This window comes from Panthera pardus, unplaced genomic scaffold, assembly GCF_024362965.1.
Source record: "Panthera pardus isolate Hobbes unplaced genomic scaffold, ASM2436296v1 HiC_scaffold_3, whole genome shotgun sequence".
Lineage (NCBI taxonomy): Eukaryota > Metazoa > Chordata > Mammalia > Carnivora > Felidae > Panthera > Panthera pardus.
In genome coordinates, this window is record NW_026526876.1 from 36,630,577 (window position 1) to 36,651,397 (window position 20,821).

The 20,821-nt window shown below is 53.9% G+C and overlaps 1 protein-coding gene across 3 annotated transcripts; it reads left to right on the forward strand.

Annotated features, from left to right (window-relative positions):
• Positions 1-1,830: 1,830 nt before the first annotated feature.
• Positions 1,831-17,010, forward strand: TBX21 (T-box transcription factor 21). Of its 3 annotated transcripts, XM_053892827.1 has the most exons (8): positions 1,831-1,932; positions 3,235-3,325; positions 3,839-6,687; positions 13,959-14,113; positions 14,466-14,587; positions 15,132-15,290; positions 15,428-15,489; positions 15,733-17,010. In XM_053892827.1, exons 3-8 carry the CDS (start codon positions 6,197-6,199, stop codon positions 16,349-16,351), a joined length of 1,608 nt encoding a protein of 535 aa, XP_053748802.1. In that variant the 5' UTR covers positions 1,831-1,932; positions 3,235-3,325; positions 3,839-6,196; the 3' UTR covers positions 16,352-17,010. The 3 variants fall into 3 exon arrangements, with proteins under 3 accessions (XP_053748802.1, XP_053748803.1, XP_019271480.1); XM_053892828.1 differs by lacking the exons at positions 1,831-1,932; positions 3,235-3,325 and having other exon boundaries at positions 3,491-4,023; positions 4,165-6,687; XM_019415935.2 differs by lacking the exons at positions 1,831-1,932; positions 3,235-3,325 and having other exon boundaries at positions 3,491-6,687.
• The last annotated feature ends 3,811 nt before the right edge of the window (positions 17,011-20,821 follow it).

Consider the following 20,821-nt stretch of genomic DNA (forward strand, 5'->3'; position numbering starts at 1 on the left):
TTTTTTAATCATCTGATGGGATTTCACCCCACCCCCCCACCCCAACCCAAAGCCCTGGCCCCCTGGGCCCGTCAGCTCCACGGCGTGTCAAAACTGCCCCTGTCACTTTGCGTTGGTTTCTCAGTCCAGCCGGCCCCTCCCCCAGGGCTTGAGAGCGATGGCTAATTACCCAGCTGCTGAGCCCCTACCCCCCTGCCCCTCCAGTCCCAGCCCCAACACAGGGGCCCAGGACCGCTGGGAGGAGAATCTGGGCCTCCTCACCCTCCTGCTGCGCAACAGGAAGTCCTTCCGTCTGTCTAACCTCCATTCTTCCCTCTGACCTGCCCCTAGCCCAGTCACAGACACAGAGGGTGCTGGTAACGGATGGGACTTTGGGATACCCCTTGAGGGACCGAAAGGGCCGAGCAGTCTCCTGTGCCGGGTTTAGGGAAATCTTCCTCTGTGCTCCCCACCCCACCCCTGCTTCCGCCCCACAGAGAGGGTCACTGGGGACTAGTGGTGGAGCCCGGATCAGAACCCAGAGCTCCCCATCTGTCTTTCTATTTGCCTCTGGGTCCTCTCCATTGATGCCTGTTTCAGTTTCTGTGCAACTCTGCCCCTACCCCTGACCAGGTGTGTCCCCTGCCATGTCCCTTGCCGTGGCCTGGCAGAGCTGCATCTGGTGTTTCAGGGCTATCCAGCTTGCTTTCGGCACCATTTAAGAATGGGACTTGTCCCCTCATCTCTGACCCCCATTACCACCCACGTCCCCTTTTCCCTTCCTCTTTTGTCCATCCCTGGTCCAGCCCATCAGCCTGCCCCAGCTCGTCTCCACCCTACAGTGTTAAGCAGAGGGACAAGCCAAAGGACTCAGGCCGGAGACGACAGGCCCAGAGCGGACTCACAGATGGAGGCCCGGTCCCAGACAGACAGACAGACAGAGAGACGTGTAGCAGGCGCACTGAGATCGAGATAGACCTCAAGACCCTGATAGATGTAGAGAAACAGAGACAGATAGACTCAGAGGCCCAAAGATAGCAGATGAGGTAGATATGGAGCCTGCACTCAGGACAAGCACACAGAGGTTTGACAGATCCTGGAGACAGAGGTGGATGTAAGGAAGACCCACCGGAACGCAGGCAGAGACATAGGGACCCCGAGGGGCCCAGAATCAGGCAAACATACCAGAGCAACAGAGACCAGAAGCCCTAAAGACAAAGAGAGTCGTGGGACAAACAAGGATGCCTAGGGCTCACAGGAAGCCAGAAGAGGGCCTTGGAGAGAGCCTGGCCCAGCAGGGAGTCTGCTGTCCTATGGTCAGAGGCCCTGGGGGTGGCCTTATATGAGAGACACCTCACCCAGCAGAGCCTATGACCAGGAGCTGTCCCAAAGAGCGCAGGATGACAAGAGGAGAGCCTGGCTGTGAAGGGGTTAACTTGATTAGATCCCACTCACCCTTCTTTTTCTTCCCTCTCCTCCCTGTGGCAGTGCCCCCCCACCCCAAGCTCCCTTTACCCTTAGCCCAGGGTATTCCCCTCCCCTCCTGGTAACCGGACCCTGCTTCCTGCCTGAGATTAAGGGCCTGTCTGCTGAGATTCCCCCCGGGAAGGGGGGGGGGGTGACACAGCCTCTCCCCCGGGGCCTCCCTGAAGCTTGGGCTTGCCCATCCATAACCTGGCTTGCCCCCCGTGATTACAGAGTTGCTCAAGTACCCAACATCTTAGCGTCCCTTCAGAAAGACACAGGAGCCCAGGCCTTGGAACACAGTGGGGGTGGGGGTGCTGTATGGAGGCACAGCAGCGGGGGTGGGGTGTGTGGGGTGTGGGTATTGTGTGAAGAGCTGGGGCGGGGGTGAGAACAGTTAGCGACCAAAAGAGATGGTCCCTGATAGGTGCCCATAGAGGGTGAAGGACTGAAATGGAGAAAGACCCAGGCATGGCCTGGAGCCAAAGGGTAAGGGCTGTCCAGCCTTGAGGGGGTGTGGGGCAGGGAAGGGTGAGCCGGCCTGGGGGCAAGAACCCAGAGCCTTCGACCTTGAGATGAGCCCACACTGACCCCTGGGTGCTGGGTGCTGGGGACACACAACTCCTGCAGCTGTCATGGGGGGAGGGGTTCTACAGGTGCTCCCCTTCTGCCCTCCCTGGCTGTTAATCCGATGGTTCCGGCTGTGCTCTCTGAAGGACTGGCAATCTGGGCCGAAGGGGGAGGGCATTCAGGGCGGGTGAGGGGTGAGCAGAGGCAGATACCCAAGGAGCCCAGAGAGGCTGGATGTGGGACAAGAGAAGAGGTGTGGCTGTGGGGACTGTCACAGGGTTTGTGCAGCATGGCCCTGTGTGCTGTGTGTGGGTGCACACATGGGTCATGTATGTGCACAGAGGCTGCTGGGCTGCGAGGGGCAAGTGGGATGAGGGGCTCGAGAACTCTGGCCCTGGGATCACGTTGCTAGGAGCTCTTCAGGGGCAGTGGCTGAGCCTAATTGATCTCTGGGACCCCAGGATCCCTGGGGTCTGGCCCATCTCAGAGACATGAGTCTCCAGGGAATGGTGGCTGGGCATTTCAGGAGGGGAAACCTGTCACCTCTGAGCTGGAGTCTTACGGAGAGGTTCTCATTAGGCTCAGGCAGGGCCCTTAGTGGAAGGCTGAAGGCTGGATTTGAGGACCCTTTGTGAGGGACCCACGGATACCACAGGGGAGAGAGGACAGCTTGGAAGAGAGGAAGAGAGGTGCCTCAGATCTGTGCCTGCCTCGGGGCGGGCAAACCCCTCCCCTTTACATTACCTCACAACTCCCTGGAGGTGCAGTTCACCCAGCTCGTCCTTGGAAAAGGGCTACTGGCTCTTTTTGCTGACAAGGAAACCAGAGAGGTTAAGCTGCTCGAACAGGCCACACAGCCATCAAGGGTTGGAATTGGGGTTTCCATTTCCCTCTGCCCCACCCCCAGCACCCACAGGCAGCTCTGCCTCTGTAGACCTCCCTCTCACTCGCCCCTTGCCCTCTCTTCTGTCTTGCACGCACCCACCCCCCCTTGCCTGACTTGAGATTTCCTCAGTGGGGCACGTGTGGACTTCTGGCACAGTTCCTGACCCACAGGTGTGGCGAGTCTTGAAACGGCCTGACAAGGAACCTTGAATACATGCAGGGAACAACAGGGTGAAGAAAACTAGTGTCCAAGCTGGCGGGTTAGGGGCAATTTTCTTTTCTGTTTTCCAGTGCGATTGCACGGACTTTTCATTTGTTGTTCTTGTTCTGTCTCAGAATGGGAAGGCAGACACTCTTGTGGGAAGGACACTGGATCAGGAGTCAAGACACCAAGGCTCCAGCCCTGGCTTGGCCGCCAACGGGATGTGTGAGTTTGGCGGGCCATTCCGTTTCCCACAGTCACCATCCAGCTTGTCTCCTAACATGGGATCTTTGTTGGAGACCATGATTCTCAAATCCTGGACACAGACCCTGTGTGTCTTTGCTCCGCCTCCACCCCGCCCCCCCAGGGCCAGCCTTCTGGATGCTCAGCAGGTGCATGGGATGGGGGAGGGACTGGGAGGGGCAGTGATGGGGAAGTGAGGGGATCCCAGGGGACCTGGTGTCCTGAACCCCCTTTCCCACGCCTCCAGCCTCAGGGCCTGGGAAGAGGGTGAGGTGGCAACAGGAGGAGGAGGTGTCACTGCCAGGGTTCTCACCCAAGCTGGCAGAGGGGCGGGACTGGCGGTGGTGACGCCAGGGCCACTCGGCCCCCGCTTTTCACAAGCACTTTCTTTTTTGGAAGAAATTGGAGTGAGGGGGTGAGGAATCTGGGGTTGATGACCCCCTAACGGCCCATCAAGTTACAGAGAGACTGCCTCCAATCACCTCCTTCCTCCAGGGACTGTCCCCAGGTCCACCTGACTCTGAGATTCATAATCCCTTCTGCCCTGGAAACCAGGGCGGGAGCTCAGGTCATCCAGTTCAGAGGCAGGGAGATGGATCTCTTGACCTGAGGATTGGCGTGGAAGAGAGGAGGGAGAGAGACAAGGAGGAACAAAACTCCATTTGGCCTTCCACAGTCAGGTACTTAGCAAAAAACGTCCCCCAAAAGAGATGTCAGCATTCAAGTCTCCTGGGGAAATTAGTCATTCAGGGAAGTGTTACTGAAATGTGTCGTGTTTCTCAAAAAGTAGCCAGGGGTCCCAAGGTCACCATCTCTTTCAGACAATGCTGCCCCACTCGGAACAGCAGGCAGAAACTTCCCGCCTCCCTGAAGCATGGGGAAATGGTGGGTAAAGGGGTGGGAGGGGCCAGTCCCCAGTTCTGGTGCTGTCTCCTATCGGGTCTCCATTTTCAGGGGATGTGCTGATTCTCCCTCCCTCCACCCTCCCTGGGTCATGCCCGCCTCCTGGGGTCCCCAGCTTCTCCTTCACCTGCCAACCTGCCTCTCGGTTCAGCTCTAGTTGGGAGCAGAGAGTCCCCATGGAGCCCTAAGGGTGGAGCCCTGTTGGGCTGGGACAGCGATATAGAGATGGGGCCAGCCCCCAGGGGAGAAGTGAGGAGGGCTGGGAGGGTGCGGGGAGAGGAGAGGTTAACCTTTAACATGATGAAAATATGAAAGTATTTTTCAAAACCCTCTTTAAAATGTAAATCTTCATCTATATATTGACATGCAAAAAATTCCATGACACCTTATTGAGTGAAAAAAAAAAACACATTACAAAGCAGCACATGTGGTGTTTATATAAAATGTGTGTGTGTGTGTGTGTGTGTGTGTGTGTGTGTGTGTGTTCACGCATAAGACAGAAAGGCTGTGTGCAGGGAGTGACGTCTGGAAAGGTGTTCACCAAAATGCGAATCCTGTTTGCCTCTGCGGGATGGAGTTTGGGGTGGTTTATTGTAACAGCCCCATTTTTACTGCTTACATTTTCTAGGAGTGTGCTTTATCCGTATGTGCAAGAAAACTCCCAATGATGCTGTTTTCAACTGGGGGGGAAAGGATTGTTTTCATCCTAAGACGACTCTGTTACTCAACAGAAAAACAAACTAGAGAAAGAAAAGCCCTAGTAGTGGTCCTATCTCGCAGGCAGTCCTGCGGAACAAGTTGGGGGGGGGGGGCATCCTGCCCCGTCAGCGGGCTCTGAACCTGTTCCCAGCAGCCTTCCCAGCAGAGGGAAGAATAGACTGGAGAGTGCTGCACAGGTCCACCCTCTAGGGTAAGGCTCACAGCCCCTCTGAAAAGGAAATCAGCTTATTTCCCCCATTCTATGGTTGGGAGGCTGCCTTTCAGGCAAGGGAAGTGACTTGCCCAGGTCACACATACCTGAGTGACAGGCAGAGCCAGGGACGAGACTCTGAGCACGGGCAGCCCAGGGCTGCTTCCAGTGCCCTGGCCGCCCCCGCCGGCCCTGCAAACCTGAAGCTGCAGCGGGTGCAATCCCTTTCAAGGAGCTCTTCCCGCTGCCCCCAGCTTCCAGCTCCGCCTTGGGGCTGTTGGGACGAGATTCATGGGACACAGCCCAGCTGGGTCTCTGGCCCCCCGAGAAAGAGCGCAAACACTTCAGGCACAGCCACCTAGCACAGAGCCTGGGCACACAGTGGGCATCAGTGATCTGCTGAATGTTCGCGGTCTAAGCAGTTCGGACTGGGTGCAGACCCCGCTGCTGCGCCGAGCGGCGAGTGCGGCCGGCCGCAAGGCCCTGTGAGTCGCATCTGGGCCATCACCGAAGGCTTCCTGTAGGAGGGGACCTTTGAGCTGAGCCTGGAAGGATGGGTGGAATTTCCACGAGGCTCCAGAGGAGAGAAACAGGCTGGCGTTTCGGGTGGACGGGTGGACTTTTCCAGAAGGCAGTCTTTAAGCTTGAACTTGGCGGCGCGCGGGGACCCGCCACACCGTGGGGGCCTCCAGTCCTCGGCGGCTGCTTCGAATTTGCCGAGGATTAGCCACGAGGGGGCGGGGTGAGGCGGGGCGGGGCCGAGGTGGGGGGGTGGGGGGGAGCCCAGAGAGCTTCATAAAGCCACAGCAAAGGCGCCGCGACGCTAGTGACAGCGGCCCGCTGGAGAGGGAGCCCGGGAGCAGCTGCGCGCCCGCCAAACGCGGGCGCAGGACCCAGGCGTCCGAGCCCGGGCTCCGGTGGGGCCCCCCCCCGCCCCCGCCCCCGGGGCCCCGCCCCGACTCTCGAGACCCCCCACGCCTGCCCCCGCGCGGAGAGGGGCCGGTCCCCGACGGCTGCGGGAAGGTGCCAGCCCGCCCCGGATGGGCATCGTGGAGCCGGGCTGCGGAGACATGCTGACTGGCACCGAGCCGATGCCGGCGAGCGACGAGGGCCGGGCGCCCGGCGCCGACCCGCAGAACCGCTACTTCTACCCGGAGCCCGGCGCGCAGGACGCGGCCGACCGTCGCGGGGGCGCCAGCCTGGGGGCGCCGTACCCCGGGGGCGCCCTGGTGCCCGCTCCGCCGGGCCGCTTCCTCGGAGCCTACGCCTACCCGCCCCGGCCCCAGGCCGCCGGCTTCCCCGGGGTGGGCGAGCCCTTCCCGCCGACGGCGAGCGCCGAGGGCTACCAGCCTGGGGACGGCTATGGGGCCCCGGACCCGCGCTCGGTTCTCTACCCGGGGCCGCGCGAGGACTACGCGCTGCCGGCCGGGCTGGAGGTGTCCGGGAAGCTGAGAGTCGCGCTCAACAACCACCTGTTGTGGTCCAAGTTTAATCAGCACCAGACGGAGATGATCATCACCAAGCAGGGACGGTGAGTGAGACGCGCGCCCGGAACAAGTGTTCTGTTTTGTTTTGTTTTATCCTTCTCGCGTCGGAGCCCTTCACAGTTTGGCTTAGACTTTGGGGGTAGCAGGGAGGGAGTTGTAGTGGGGACAGGAAAGGTCTGAGTGTTGTTTTCTCCTAGGACATAGAAGTCAGAAGGGAGATGGAGAGTGGGTGCAATGAGAAGTTGTCGTGGGTTAGGGGGGAGGGTACCTATGGTTTCACCCAGAATTGGGGTGCGCCCTTGGATCACTCTCTGCCTCAGTGGGGGTCACGGTGGGCAGAGGGGGACATGTGTGTTGGGTTTGACAGGGCAGGACCCCTCTTAGCGCCTATGTGTGGGGAAATGGAAGAGAGGGCAGGGTCTTCCTGTACCCAACCCCTCCTATCCTCCCCCCGCTCCCTACCCACTCCCAGCCCTTTTGCCAGTGTTGTGCACAGGTCAGTTTTGGGAGGTGGGTAAGACTGGGATTTGGTGACACGGGGAAGCAGTCGCCAAGTTTCCCTTCCGGTAGTACTTTGAGATCATATGTCTGGTGTGAGTGTGTTTGGGGGGGGGGGGATGTGGTAAAGTGTGTGGGGGGCACAGATCCCTTCCAGGCACAGGCCCTGACGGAAAGCACACATACCCATGGGCCTGAGCAGGTGACGCTGAGCCCCCAGGTCCCAGTTGGCCACCAGTCCCACTCTGCTCCCCGTGAGGTCTGTCCCCTGAAAGTCTGCCTCATCGCTGTCCAGATGCTTTCCAGTCTACCATCCAGCCTGGGGAACCCCTGGCTCCATGGCTTAGTGTCCTATGAGCCCAGAGCATGCGGGGTAGGGTTTGGGGCTGAGGGTGCTGCTTCCGGAGAGAGCCTCCTGCGTGAGGAAAGAAAGAGAAACTTGCTGTTAGTGCGTTATTTGTTTAGTAAGCAACACCGAGTGGGCCCGGCCTGAGTCTGGCATGTGAGAGTGTGCACCCACCCTTCCCAGTGGGGGCCTGTGTGGGCAGGGGACCAAGGAGGACCTCTGTGTGGAGGGGCTGTGTCATCAGTGCGCCCGGGAGGTGTTGAAGGGCAGATACCCGGTGTGGGGCCTGGGGAGGGAGAAGGGAGAGGCCACCATGCTGGGCCAGGGTTGGGGGGTTGGCATTCAATGTAGACATTGCTGGGATAGTCTTCCCTCCCAGTGATTTCTGTGGGGTGGCCTGGGATTGAGGGACCTGTCCACCAATCACAAACAGCTTCAAGTTGCTGAGTTGTTTCTCTTTCTCTGGGATGAACCCAGGGAAGTTGGCATTGTCTGTTATTATGGCATTGGCCTTCATCCCCTAAACCTTCTGATGGTTCCTCTCTGTGCCTCCCCAACCCGGGCCCGCTGTGAGTGCTCCCAGGCACAGCCCGGGCTTCTAGTCCCATCAAGTTTGAACTGGAGGGGACCCAGAAGATCCTGTCCAGTCCCCTCCCTGCACAGACAGGGAAGCGGGCTCAGAGACACGAAGAGACTCTTCCTAGCCGTCACTGGCAGAACTGGCACCAGAATCCAGACGGTACCCGCCTGGCTTTCTTTCTCCGGCCCCTCACGGCCAGGAGTAAAAACAGCAGCCTATACTGTCCAAAGGCATTGATGCATTCAGAGTGCTTTCACTTCCATTATTTTACAGTATGCTACGTAGGTCAAGCCGTCTCCCCATTTATAGGTAGGGGTGCTGAAGCCTAGGGACCGAGTGGCTCGCACTCTGTCACCCAGCAGACCTGAACTCAGGCCTCCGCTCTCCTCAGATGGTCAGGAAGCCCTTCCCACCCTGGGGGAAGGCCCTGGCCTCCCTACAGTTGGCCCTTCCAGCCTTGAGGGCTGGGGTGGACGGAGCATTGGCCAGAACTTCAGGGACCCAATGGGCGCCGGACTGGCGGCGGGCTGCCCGCGGCCTGGCGAGGGAGGTGTCTCACAGGGATGTGTCTCTGCGGGTCCCCATCGCTACCCTGTGGCCTCCTTCTTTCCTTCATGTTCTTGCTGAATAATTCTCTCTTGATGAGTTTTGCTGTCTCCCTTCGAGATCCATACGCTTACTTTCTTTTATTACGAAAGTTCCAATATATACAAAAGCAAAGAGAAAAACCTTACAGGCCTCCACCTACCCATCACCAGCTTCAGCCCTTGTCACCCCTGGTCCAATCTTGTTTCTTCTTTATTCTCACTCACCTCACTTCCGCCTCCCACTCCCCAGTCTGCAGCTTTATCAGTGATGGTGTTAAGTATTTACTAAGTAAATCCTAGACACTACGGAAGAGTGTTCATCCTTCAAATTTCTCGATGCGCGTCTAAAAATGGCTTTTTAAAAGTAAACACGGGGCGTCCGGGGGGCTCAGTCGGCTGAGTGTCAGACTTCGGCTCGGGTCATGATCTCACCGTTTGTGAGTTCAAGCCCTGCATCGGGCTCTGTGCTGACAGCTCAGAGCCTGGAGCCTGTTTCGGATTCTGTGTCTCTCTCTTTCTCTGTCCCTCCCCCACTCACGCTCTGTGTGTCTCTCTCTTTCAAAAATAAATAAACGTTGAAAAAAATAAAAAATAAAATAAAAGCGAGCACGATACTATTAGCAAACCTGAGAAGAAATTCATACACAGTATCAAATTTCCCAGATCATTTTGTAATTGTGTGTGACTGTATTTGTCACAATCCTCACGCTTTCGATCCATCCTGAGGGACAGCTTCGGACACTCTGAGGTCCCTGTTAGAAGGGGACCTCACCACCTCCTTTGATGCCTCCCTTGGAGCAGGCCTCAGGGGTCCCATGGTGGGGTGGAAGGGACAGAGAACATACCATCCCCAGCTCAGTCCCACTGGCCCCAACTCAGCCCCGTACCTGAACTTGGGCTCCAGCGATCTGGGAAGTCGGCGGCCATTTCCTTGCGCTACTGACTTCTGAAAAGTAAGCCTTGGGCTCAGAGAACGGCACCCTTCCTATCCTGCTTTGGAGAGCTGGCCTGTCCCCCCGTGGGTTCCAGTGACCTGCCAGTCACCACCGCATCACCCACGGCCTTCTTCCTTTTTGAAAAATCCTTCCAGCCCAGGCCCACCCACAGCCCCACAGCCTTTTGCCTTGGGCTGACTCACTCCCTCCCAGATCCTTCCTCTCCCACCCACCCTAGACCCATCCCTCGCACTATGGACAAGCGACAGTCACTCTCTCCTCCATGGGCAGTAACAGCAAGGTGGGGAGCGGCAGTGGGGGTGGGGATGGCAGTTCCCAGCGCCAGAGACTGACCCAGGCCTCTCGGGTGGGACTGGGAGGGGAAAGTGAGATAAAATGTTGGACCGACCAAGTGGAGACGTTGGAGTTGAAGTTTGTGTGTTTGTGAAGTTTCGGGGTGCCTACACCGGACTTGCGCTGTATTTCTGTGTGGCAGCGTGTGTGTGTGTGCTGTGAATGTGTTGGTGTGCAGAGAATAGTTGATGGTAGATATTCTCAGCAGAGGAAGAGAGAGGCCGGTGTCTGTGTGTGTGGGTGTGTGGGTGTGCATTCATTGCTGGCAATCCCCACTTTTCTGGGTGTGATTAGTTGATTATTATAATTAAGATAACTCTGGGTAGTTCTGTTGTTAAGGAGCTCAATTTGCATTTGTGTATGTATGTGTGAATTTAGGGGTTGATAAAACAATTTCAGTGCTAACCGATCCTGGATCACTGGCCTCCTAGCCATGGTGGTTTTCCCTTCTCTACGTTCCCGACTCGGAGAACTTCTTAGATCTTTAGAACAACTAAAAAAAAAAAAAATGTTTTTTAATGTTTTATTTATTTTTGAGAGAGAGAGAGAGCGTGAGCAGGGGAGGGGCAGAGCGAGAGGGAGACCCAGAATCCGAAGCAGGCTCCAGGCTCTGAGCTGTCGGCATAGAGCCAGACGCGGGGTTCGAACTCACGAACCGTGAGATCATGACCTGAGCTGAAACCAAGAGTCCAGTGCTTAACCAACTGAGCCACTCAGGTGCCCCTAAGACAATTTTTTTTTTTTTTTTTTTTTTTTTGGACTCACTGGCTTAATTTCCCTTGGGGCAGGTGAAAACAGCTTTGTTTTCCATCGGCTGTTTGCTAGTGACTGTCTAATTTCCATGAAGTTGGATCTGAGGTTGGGGGGGGGGGAGGGGAGATCCTCTGATGCCTGAGCACATTTTGCATTTCGATAGGTACAAGGTAGTGCTGGGATATCCTCCTAAAAGGTGATACTAATCTACACCCGCACCAGTAGTGTGTGAGAGGACCCCTTTCCCCACAGACTCAGCAGCGATGGATATCAGTTGTGAACCACTTTGCCAACGTGACTGACGAAAAATCACCTCCTTTTAATCTGTACGTAATGACGGTGAATTGGAACTTATCAGAGGTGTTCAGGATGGGGTGGAGGGTGTGGTGACCCTGCGAGTCATTTCAAGATGGGATAGTCCTGAGCCCTAGCTCAGGAATTTAGAGTCTCGGGCCCTGTCCTCTGAGGGCACGATGGATGGTAAGTCTGTCTTTTTGGTTTTTTATTTTTTTAATTTTTTTTAACGTTTACTTTATTTTTGAGAGAGAGACAGAGCGCGAGCGGGGCAGGGGCAGAGAGAGAGGGAGACACAGAATGCGAAGCAGGCCCCAGGCTCTGAGTTGTCAGCACAGAGCCTGACGTGGGGCTCGAACCCACGAACCGTGAGATCTTGACCTGAGCCGAAGTCGGACGCTTAACCGACTGAGACCCCCCAGGCGCCCCATAAGTGGTCTTTTTGAAGGGCTTCCTTTGGCATCAGACCGTGTTCCTTCCCAGCAAAGTGTCATGTAAATCAGGGGCTATTTTGGGGTTCCAGCTGGTGGCGATTCTAGACTTTCAGGGTGAAATGAGACCTCCCTTCTCTTCTCCCTTTCCCCCATTCTCTTCCCGCTTCTCCTGCATTTCCCTCTACCAGAGCCAAGCAGGGTAGAGAGATGGACCCCAGGGCGTGTATGCTGCAGTCAGGAGCCCCCGACACTGTTCTCCCACCAAGGATCCGTCAACACGGCTCTCCAGTCCTTGGCTGCTTCAAGTATAAACTTGGAAGTAACATTTTACATTTCAGGGGCTCCTGGGTGGCTCAGTGGATTAAGCATCCGACTTTGGCTCAGGTCGTGATCTCGCGGTTTGTGAGTTTGAGCCCTGCATCGGGCTCTTGGCTGTCTGTGTCGGGCTCCCTTCGGATCCTCTGTGTCCCTCTCTCTCTGCCCTTCCCCTGCTCACGCTCTCCCTCTCTCAAAAATAACTAATAAAAAACAAACAAAAAAAAATTTTTATTACGTTTCAAAGGACTGGCTACTGCTAAGTAGAGACACAATGAATACGTTCCTTCTCTTCCTTTATTCCTACAAGTTTGAAGGGGAGCTGGTTATGATACCAAAAACGTGTGCGACCTGACTGCGTCATAGAAGGAGTTGGTGGTAGAGACGAGCTGAAAATACCGCCCCAACCTTAATTGTTCAAGGCCTCATCCGTCACCTTTGATTTCTCAAGTCAGCTGGCCTGCTGAGCCCCTGGGCTCCAGAACTCTGGACGCTTGCTTGGGGTCCTTCAGCCCGGCCTGAGGGCCTGAGGGCTTTGATAGCTCGGGGCCTGGGAGAGGGTGGGGTGGAGGAGGGACCGGATGAGCTGAGTTTCGCATCTTTCAAACTTCTTAACAGCTCTCAGAGGAAAAATGAACAGGAGTTACTGTCCCCACTTACAGGTGAAGAAACTGAGGTTTGGTTTGGGAATTAACTTATCTAAGGTCATAGGGCCAGTAAACCTCTTTTTTTTTTTTTTTCTCAGCATAGGAGAGTCCGGAGAAGACAGGGATGTCGGGACACCTTCCCAAGGTTCTTAAGGGTGTCGTTCTGGGAATGCCTGAGGACTAGGATGCCCCCCAAAAGTGTTCCTAGGTCTCTGGCACCCTCCCTCCCCCAGGTCTCCTGACTCATGGACTGGTGTCTTTCTTCCCACCCTGCATGACTTCTTGTAGGAGGAGGGGAGAGGTGTGTGGGAATGAAACGTGATTCTGATGAGGGTGTGATTCCGCCATCCTGCAAAATCTGCTCTTCCTGCTTGGGCTGGAAAAGAAAAGCCAAGCCATCAGGATGGGTGACGGTGGAAGTGGCGAGATGGGTGTTGTATGAAACTGCTTCCCTCTCCGGCTCTCTTGCTCTGGCGCGATAGAGGATAATACCGCATCCCAACCTCGACTTCCTCCACTTTTCCTGGGAGCCAGGCCTTTGAGAGTGGGGACTGTGCTCAACAGAGTCCTCTTCCAGGTGGCTGGGAAGTTCCACCTAGGATTTTAGCTACTTCTCTGAAGGCTGAGGCCTGGGGCAGGCCATCCACAGACATCTGGCCCTGGGGGGGCAGGGGGAGCCTGGGTGCCACAGGGCTGGGAGCATCATGGCACCGTGAGGACCATAGTGGAGAGGATGGGGCGGGGACTGAGACCGGACGAGGGCTTGGGAGACTGAGGCATGAGGGCCTATGGGCAAGTGCCTCTGGGGGGCTGGCTTGTGGCTTTGCTCCCGGCTAGGAAGCAAACTAAGATTCGAGACAGTGTCTATCAACTGACCCTCTGAAAGAAGAACAGCGAAAAAGCCCTGATTCATAGTGTTTGCTGATTTCCGTGGTGTAACTATCCCTATGGTGGCTGATTTCAAGCTACGCTTGTGGTATCCCTGGATGCAGAGTTGGGAGGAGACGTGCCGTAGCACGGTTATCTAGTATTTTCCGCCAGATGGGAACAAGAGATGTGAGCAACCTCAAGACGGGGCGCCTGGGTGGTTCAGTCAGCTAAGCGTCTGGCTTCAGCTCAGGTCATGATCTCACGGCTGGTGAGTTCGAGCCCCATGTCGGGCTCTGTGCGGACAGCTCGGAACCCGGGAGTGTGCTTTGGGATTCTGTGTCGCCGGCTCTCTCTGCCCCTCCCCTGCTGGCTCTCTGTCTCTCAAAAATAAATAAACATTAAAAACTTTAAAAAAGAAAAAAAGTAACCTCAAGAGCAGAGATAACAGGAAAATGTAGTAAACGAACTGAGAAGCGATGAGTTTTGAGTATTTATCACCTCGGCTGATAATGTATTTAATTGTAAGTTGATATAATTTCAGTTTAGTTATGGCATTGTTTAGCGACTGGCTGGCATTTCCGCTTGGCTCTCTTGAGGGTTGGAAACTGACTCCAGCACATGGCTGAAAGCCTTGGCACAGGGGTGGCTGTCTGCGACGTTGGGGGGCTGATGGATGTTGGTGGGTCTTTCTGTTCTCCCTAGGCGGATGTTCCCGTTCTTGTCATTTACTGTGGCGGGGCTGGAGCCCACCAGCCATTACCGGATGTTCGTGGACGTGGTCTTGGTGGACCAGCACCACTGGCGGTATCAGAGCGGCAAGTGGGTGCAGTGTGGCAAGGCTGAGGGCAACATGCCAGGTAGGAAGCCCCCTGGAGAACCCTGGATGCTCTTTTTCGCCGAGACTGAGCGCCCCCTGGTGGACCCAGGAGGAACCCGCGAGGCACTGCCCGCTACACCTAAGCCTTAATTCCCCATCCCACCCTTGTCCCCTCCCACTTCTCACCCCCCGTTCTGTTTGTCCTCTCTTCTCTCTTCTGCCTTAGCCTGTCTTCTGCTCAGTCCTCTGTGCCCACCTCCCCTTGCCCTGACCCATCTAGTCCTGCCCCTGCAGCCTTTTTGACATCCCCCTCCGAACAGGCAAAGAAGCCCCATCTCACCAGGGCTCTGGTCCCCCGGGGGCTGCATGCCAAAGAGGTTAACTGTCCACAGGAAACCGCCTGTACGTCCACCCAGATTCCCCCAATACCGGAGCCCATTGGATGCGCCAGGAAGTTTCGTTCGGGAAACTAAAGCTCACGAACAACAAAGGGGCCTCTAACAATGTGACCCAGGTGGGATTCCTCGCCACGCCCCACCCCTCCTGGCTGATTCTGTTCTGTGAAAGTCACTTTTCTTCCTCTCTGACTCTGGTTCTTTTCCATGCACCGTGCGGGGAAGATGAGGTGGGAGGAAGCTGCGTCTCAGGGGCAGACACGGGGTTGCATTCAGGATGACATGGGCCGAGCTGGCCTTGGGGGTTTCTTCATCAAACCCGAGGCCGCCATCACTTGTGTGCCATGCTGGGCATAGGGTTGGTGCCCGCGGCCTCAGGAAATGGGCGCGGAGTCTAAGTTGAACAGAGCCTTGAGAAGCCTTGCTTGTGCTAGTACCTTGGTCACAACGGACATCTGTGGGTAGGACACAGGGCAAGAGGGCAGAAGTGGTGCCCTGGAGAGGCTGGGCACCGGAGCTAGAAGGCCTGGGGGAAGCTACGTGGTAGCAGGGCAGGGGAATGGACGCTATGACCTCAGGGTCCCTTCTGGCCTGGCCACAGGACCAGCCGTGGGTGGGGGTAGAGGACCCATAGACCCCCACAAGCATGTGGCTCTCTCTCAGATGATCGTGCTCCAGTCCCTCCATAAGTACCAGCCTCGGCTACACATCGTCGAGGTGAACGATGGGGAGCCGGAGGCGGCCTGCAACACCTCCAACACGCATGTCTTCACCTTCCAAGAGACCCAGTTCATTGCCGTGACCGCCTACCAGAATGCAGAGGTGAGGGCTGCCGGGCGGGGCCGAGCCTTGAGGGACAGGAGGGGAGAGGGAGGCCCACAGGCTTCCTTGGTGGGGAGTCCGGAAGTTCTCTAGCACCAGACTCGGGACTCAGTTGCCTCTATTTCCCCTCTCTCTAGATCACTCAGCTGAAAATTGATAATAACCCTTTTGCCAAAGGATTCCGGGAGAACTTTGAGTCGTAAGTGCCACTGGGTTCAGCTCACCTTTGCCGAGGGCCTCCTCTTGGTTCCTCCTGGGACTTGACTCTAGACTGGTGCTGAGCACGTCTCCTTCCCTGGGGGTGGGCAGGGGTGGGGTGGATGCTGGAGGGCCGGCAGGGCGAGAGGGTCCAGGGAGGGACGTGCAGTAGGCAGGCTTACAGGTCAGTGGTTCTGTTTGTGACCGCTTTTCTTGCCTCCTTTTTTTTTTTTTTTTTTTTTAGCATGTATGCCTCTGTTGACACCAGCGTCCCCTCCCCGCCTGGACCCAACTGTCAGTTGCTTGGGGGAGACCACTACTCTCCTCTCCTACCCAACCAGTATCCCGTTCCCAGTCGCTTCTACTCCGACCTTCCTGGGCAAGCCAAGGATGTGGTTTCCCAGCCTTACTGGCTGGGGCCCCCCCGGGACCACAGCTATGAGGCCGAGTTTCGAGCGGTCAGCATGAAGCCTGCATTCCTGCCCTCCGCCCCTGGGCCCACCGTGTCCTACTACCGAGGCCAAGAGGTCCTGACGCCTGGAGCTGGCTGGCCTGTGGCCCCCCAGTACCCTCCCAAGATGGGCCCAGGCAGCTGGTTCCGCCCCATGCGGACTCTGCCCGTGGAACCCGGTCCCGGAGCTTCAGAGGGACGGGGCCCGGAGGACCAGGGCTCCCCCTCCGTGTGGACTGAGATCACCCCGCTGCGGCCGGAGTCCAGTGACTCAGGACTGGGTGAAGGAGACTCTAAGAGGAGGCGTGTGTCCCCCTATCCTTCCAGTGGTGATAGCTCCTCCCCTGCTGGGGCCCCTTCTCCTTTTGATAAGGAAACCGAAGGCCAGTTTTATAGCTATTTTCCCAACTGAGGGGATGACATGGGGAAAGGCACAGAAACAGTGTTATCAGGTTGGAGAACACCAACTAATGCAGACAACAGACTCAGGACTGAGAGGCCCCAGCTCCCTCTGTCTCCTCCCTTTTTGTAGTTGGTTGAGGAAGAGGGGGTTCTGGGGTTCACTTGCTGCTTCCGGCCCACGATGAAACCTGAGAGGAGTGTCCCCTGCCCCTTCCTCGGCCCCAACTACAATCATTTCCCTGGTGCTGCTTCTGGCTGTGGGTTCCCAGCTGGAGAACAGAGAACGGAGAACAAGAAGGTCTTGGCCACAAAGGAGCTTTCCGCTCTTCTCTGGGACTGGGTAGGGGTCCGGTGGGGCTGGCTGGGAACTGGAGACCGTCTTCCTTTATAGAACTAACTTTGCGCAGTTTCGTTTGCGCCGAGGACTTTGGGCGGCTGGCCCGGACCCCACCTGCGCAGAGACAGTGGGGTCCCCAGGAAGGGCGGGGAAGGGGGGGGTTGGTGCACACCTCAAGAAGCGAAGTCTTTGGGGTGGTGATTATGGGGGCACGCATGCTTTTTTCTTTTTCCTTTTTGGAATGGGGAGGCTATTTATTGTACAGAGAGTGGTGTCTGGATATATTTCTTTTGTCTTCATCACTTTCTGCAAATAAACATGAAACTGGAGAATGTGTCCTGCTTCAGGGCCCTGGAGGGGGACGTGGATGGGGACTCACCCCGCTGGGATTTGCAGGTGCACCGAAGCTCTCCAACAGCAGCTGCAGTTCCCAAGGACCTGTGCCTGCTTCTAGAAACCCAGAGTGGCTTCACTCAGGGGATAAACAGAGCAAGACCACATGTCCTGAAGGTTGATGGTTGATTCCACCTTGTAGGGCACCTTGGGACAGAGAATGAATGGTTCCTCTGCCTGACCTGCGGAGGAGGGGTGGGAGGGCGAGACCCCAGGACAGGGCTGGGTGGGGGCTGGGAGCTCTGTGGGGAGAAGCCTTGATTTCTCTTTGCATTTTTTTAAAGATTAAAAAAATTTTTTTTAACGTTTATTTATTTCTGATAGAGTGCGAGCGAGGAAGAGGCAGAGAGAGAGAGAGGGAGACATAGAATCTGAAGCAGGCTCCAGGCTCTGAGCTGTCAGCACAGAGTCTGACTCGAGGCTCGAACTCACGAACGATGAGATCATGACCTGAGCCGAAGTCAGAGGCTAAACCAACTGAGCCACCCAGGCGTCCCCTAAAAAAACATTTTTTTTTAATGTTTATTTATTTTTGAGAGAGACAGGTTAGACATAAAACCCCGAAGCAGGCTCCAGGCTCCCAGCTGTCAGCACAGAGCCCGATGTGGGGCTCGAACTCACAAACTGCGAGATCATGACCTGAGTTTAACCTGAACACTCAACCAACTGAGCCACGCAGGGGCACCTCTGTAGTTTTAGCAGCTTTGGTTCTCCATCGTCCTCTTAGGGTTATTCAAAGGTTAAAGGAGTAAATATAAATTGAACCACATGAAATTGCTGTTTTTGTAGGTCAAGAACAGCTAAATATGGCAATTTCATATGATTTGAACTAGCACATGTAAAGGGTTTAGAACAGTATCTGATGAACAGTAAGCACTCAATCTGTAAATTATTGTTATAATTCTCTAGCTCTGTTTCTCTCTTTCCCTCTCTCTTTATACACATACTGAATTGTATTTGTAAAATAACACCTGCTTCTTTTAAAGAATGTAAGCAATGCATAAAAGTAAAAAGCACTAAATTATCCCAAATCTTACCACCCATCAATAATTATCATTAAATGCTAACTGGGTTAGATAGCTAGACAGAAGTATATTTTTATAACGTTGGAATCATACTGAAAATGCTTTTTTAAAAAAAAAAACTGGGGCGCCTGGGTGGCTCAGTCGGTTGAACGTCCGACTTCGGTTCAGGTCATGATCTTGCGGTCCGTGAGTTCGAGCCCTACGTCGGGCTATGTGCTGACAGCTCAGAGCCTGGAGCCTGCTTCAGATTTTATGTCTCCCTCTCTCTGCCCCTTCCCCACTCATGCTCTCTCTCTCTCTCTCTCTCTCTGAAAATAAATAAATAAACTTAAGAAAAAAGAAAAAAGAAAAAGAAAAAGAAAGGAGCTTATGGGAAATGTCCAGAAGTTAAAATTACTCCATTTGCCTAGTCCCATCCAGGGTATCCCCCACTCCAATGGGGGAGGCGGGTGTCACCATGGGCCCTTGGGTGTTCTCTCACTTCTGTTGGAGCTTGGAAATCTCCGTTTCTGTCACAGTTCACATCCCCTCCTTTCCTGGTCTCTATCCAGAGGCCATTTTCATCACCTTCTAGTTAGAAGAAGGAAAAGATAAGACATATTTGTTTCCATCCTCCTTGGATTTGGAAGCTCATAATTTTGTAAATGACATGAGTGGTTCTGTCATCCTGCGCTAAGTGCAGATTATTCCTCCCACCCCTTAGGCTATCACTCCCTGGAGTTATTAAGTGTTGGTATAAAATTAGGCCTATTTCCTTTTCTGGGAACTGTTGTAATTACAGTACTCTTCTCCCCCACTGTTTTTATTTTTATTTAAGTTTATTTATTTATTTTTAGTAATCTCTACACCCAACCCGGGGCTCCAACTCACCACCCTGAGTTGCATGCTTTTCCCACTGAGCCAGCCAGGCGCCCCATCCCACACTGTTTTTAAATGATTTTGTTCACTTCATTAGATATATTTACACCCTCTATTATCTTTTTCCAAAAGTGTGGGGGCATATGTTTTGATGCTTTTTTATTTGACTCATAAAGGTTCATTACTACTATTCCTTCTCTACTAAATGTACCTTTTACTGAAAAGAAAAAATACTGAAAATACTAAAATACATCTCTCTATGCATGAACATGGGACATTTCTTCATTTATTTAGGTCATTCTTTTTTTTTTTAATTTTTTTAGTGTTTATTTATTTTTGAGAGAGAGGGAGAGAGAGCGTGAGCAGGGCAGGGGCAGAGAGAGAGAGAGACAGAGAATCCGAAGCAGGCTCCAGGCTCTGAGCTGTCAGCACAGAGCCCAACGCGGGGCTTGAACTCACGAACTGTGATATCATGACCTGAGCCGAAGTCAGACGCTCAGCCAACTGAGCCACCCAGATGACCCTCTTTAGGTCATTCTTAAGGTCCTCAGTAAAGTTTTATAGTTTACAGGTATAGCTTTTGTATATCTTATATTTATTCTTAAGTATTAAGGTTTTTTTCTCTATACAGGGCATTTTTTAAAAATACATATTTTCAGGGTGCCTGGGTGGCTCAGTCAGCTAAGCATCCGACTTCAGCTCAGGTCATGATCTCAGGGCTCGTGAGTTCAAGCCCTGCATCAGGCTCTCTGCTATCAGTGCAAAGGCTGCTTCAGGATCCCCTGTCTCCCTCTCTCTGCCCCTCCCCTGCTCATGCCCTCTCTCTCTCTAATAAATAAACATTAAAAAAAATAAAAATACGTATTTTCTAATTGTTAATTATAACTGATTTTTGTAAGCCAATCGTAAGATCCAGCCATTTTACTAAACTCTCATTATTTTTTAGTGGTTTGCTATAAATTCATTACTTTCTTTATGGCCAATTGGATTATTTCAAATAATGACAGTTTTGGGGCACCTGGGTGGCTCAGTCGGTTGAACGTCCGACTTCGGCTCAGGTCATGATCTCACGGTCCGTGAGTTCGAGCCCCGCGTCGGGCTCTGTGCTGACGGCTCAGAGCCTGGAGCCTGTTTCAGATTCTGTGTCTCCCTCTCTCTGCCCTCCCCTGTTCATGCTCTGTCTCTCCCTGTCTCAAAAATAAATAAAAATGTTTAAAAAAATTAAAAAAAAATAATGACAGTTTTATTTCTTCCTTTCTAATCATTATACTTCAAATTTCTTTTTCTTAGCTTATTGCACCTGCTAGAACTTCAAGTGCTAGTTTCTTGCCTTTTGGGGGATTCGTTCCCTCCTATTTATTCCACTTTTTCCCTCATATTGGTTTGACATCTCTATTATTTTAGTGGCTACTTCATACATCTTAATAGGTGCCTTTAACCTAATAAAATCCTAATGTTGAATGATATTTTACCCTGTGTTCTGTTCAATAAAACAATTTTAGATTAGCTCTTGTTTTCCCCCCTCTTGATTTACTATTGTTTTCTCTCCTAATTTACTGATTTTGAACACTTCCAAATACATATACACACATATCTATCTGGGGGGGGGGGGGTTGGTTTGCTTGTTTTGTTTTTTTCACATATATATATTTTTAAGTAAACTCTACATCCAGCGTGGGGCTCTAACTCACAACCCTGAGATCAACAGTCCCATTCTCTACTGACTGAGCCAGCCAGGTGCCCCTTCAGTTCTTTTTTCATCCACACAGATGATACTCCTGTATTACTTTGTTGAGATAATACTTGCTTGGGCTTAATTTTATGTCAGCATTCTTTTGCTCACTTTTCCTCTTTTCATTTCTGCCTC

Bases quoted from the DNA above. Each gene is read 5' to 3' on its own strand.
- TBX21 (XM_053892827.1), top strand. From the start codon at position 6,197: ATGGGCATCGTGGAGCCGGGCTGCGGAGACATGCTGACTGGCACCGAG. The intron at 14,114-14,465 runs GTAGGAAGCCCC...AACTGTCCACAG, and splicing joins GGCTGAGGGCAACATGCCAG to GAAACCGCCTGTACGTCCAC. The intron at 15,291-15,427 runs GTGAGGGCTGCC...CCCTCTCTCTAG, and splicing joins CCGCCTACCAGAATGCAGAG to ATCACTCAGCTGAAAATTGA.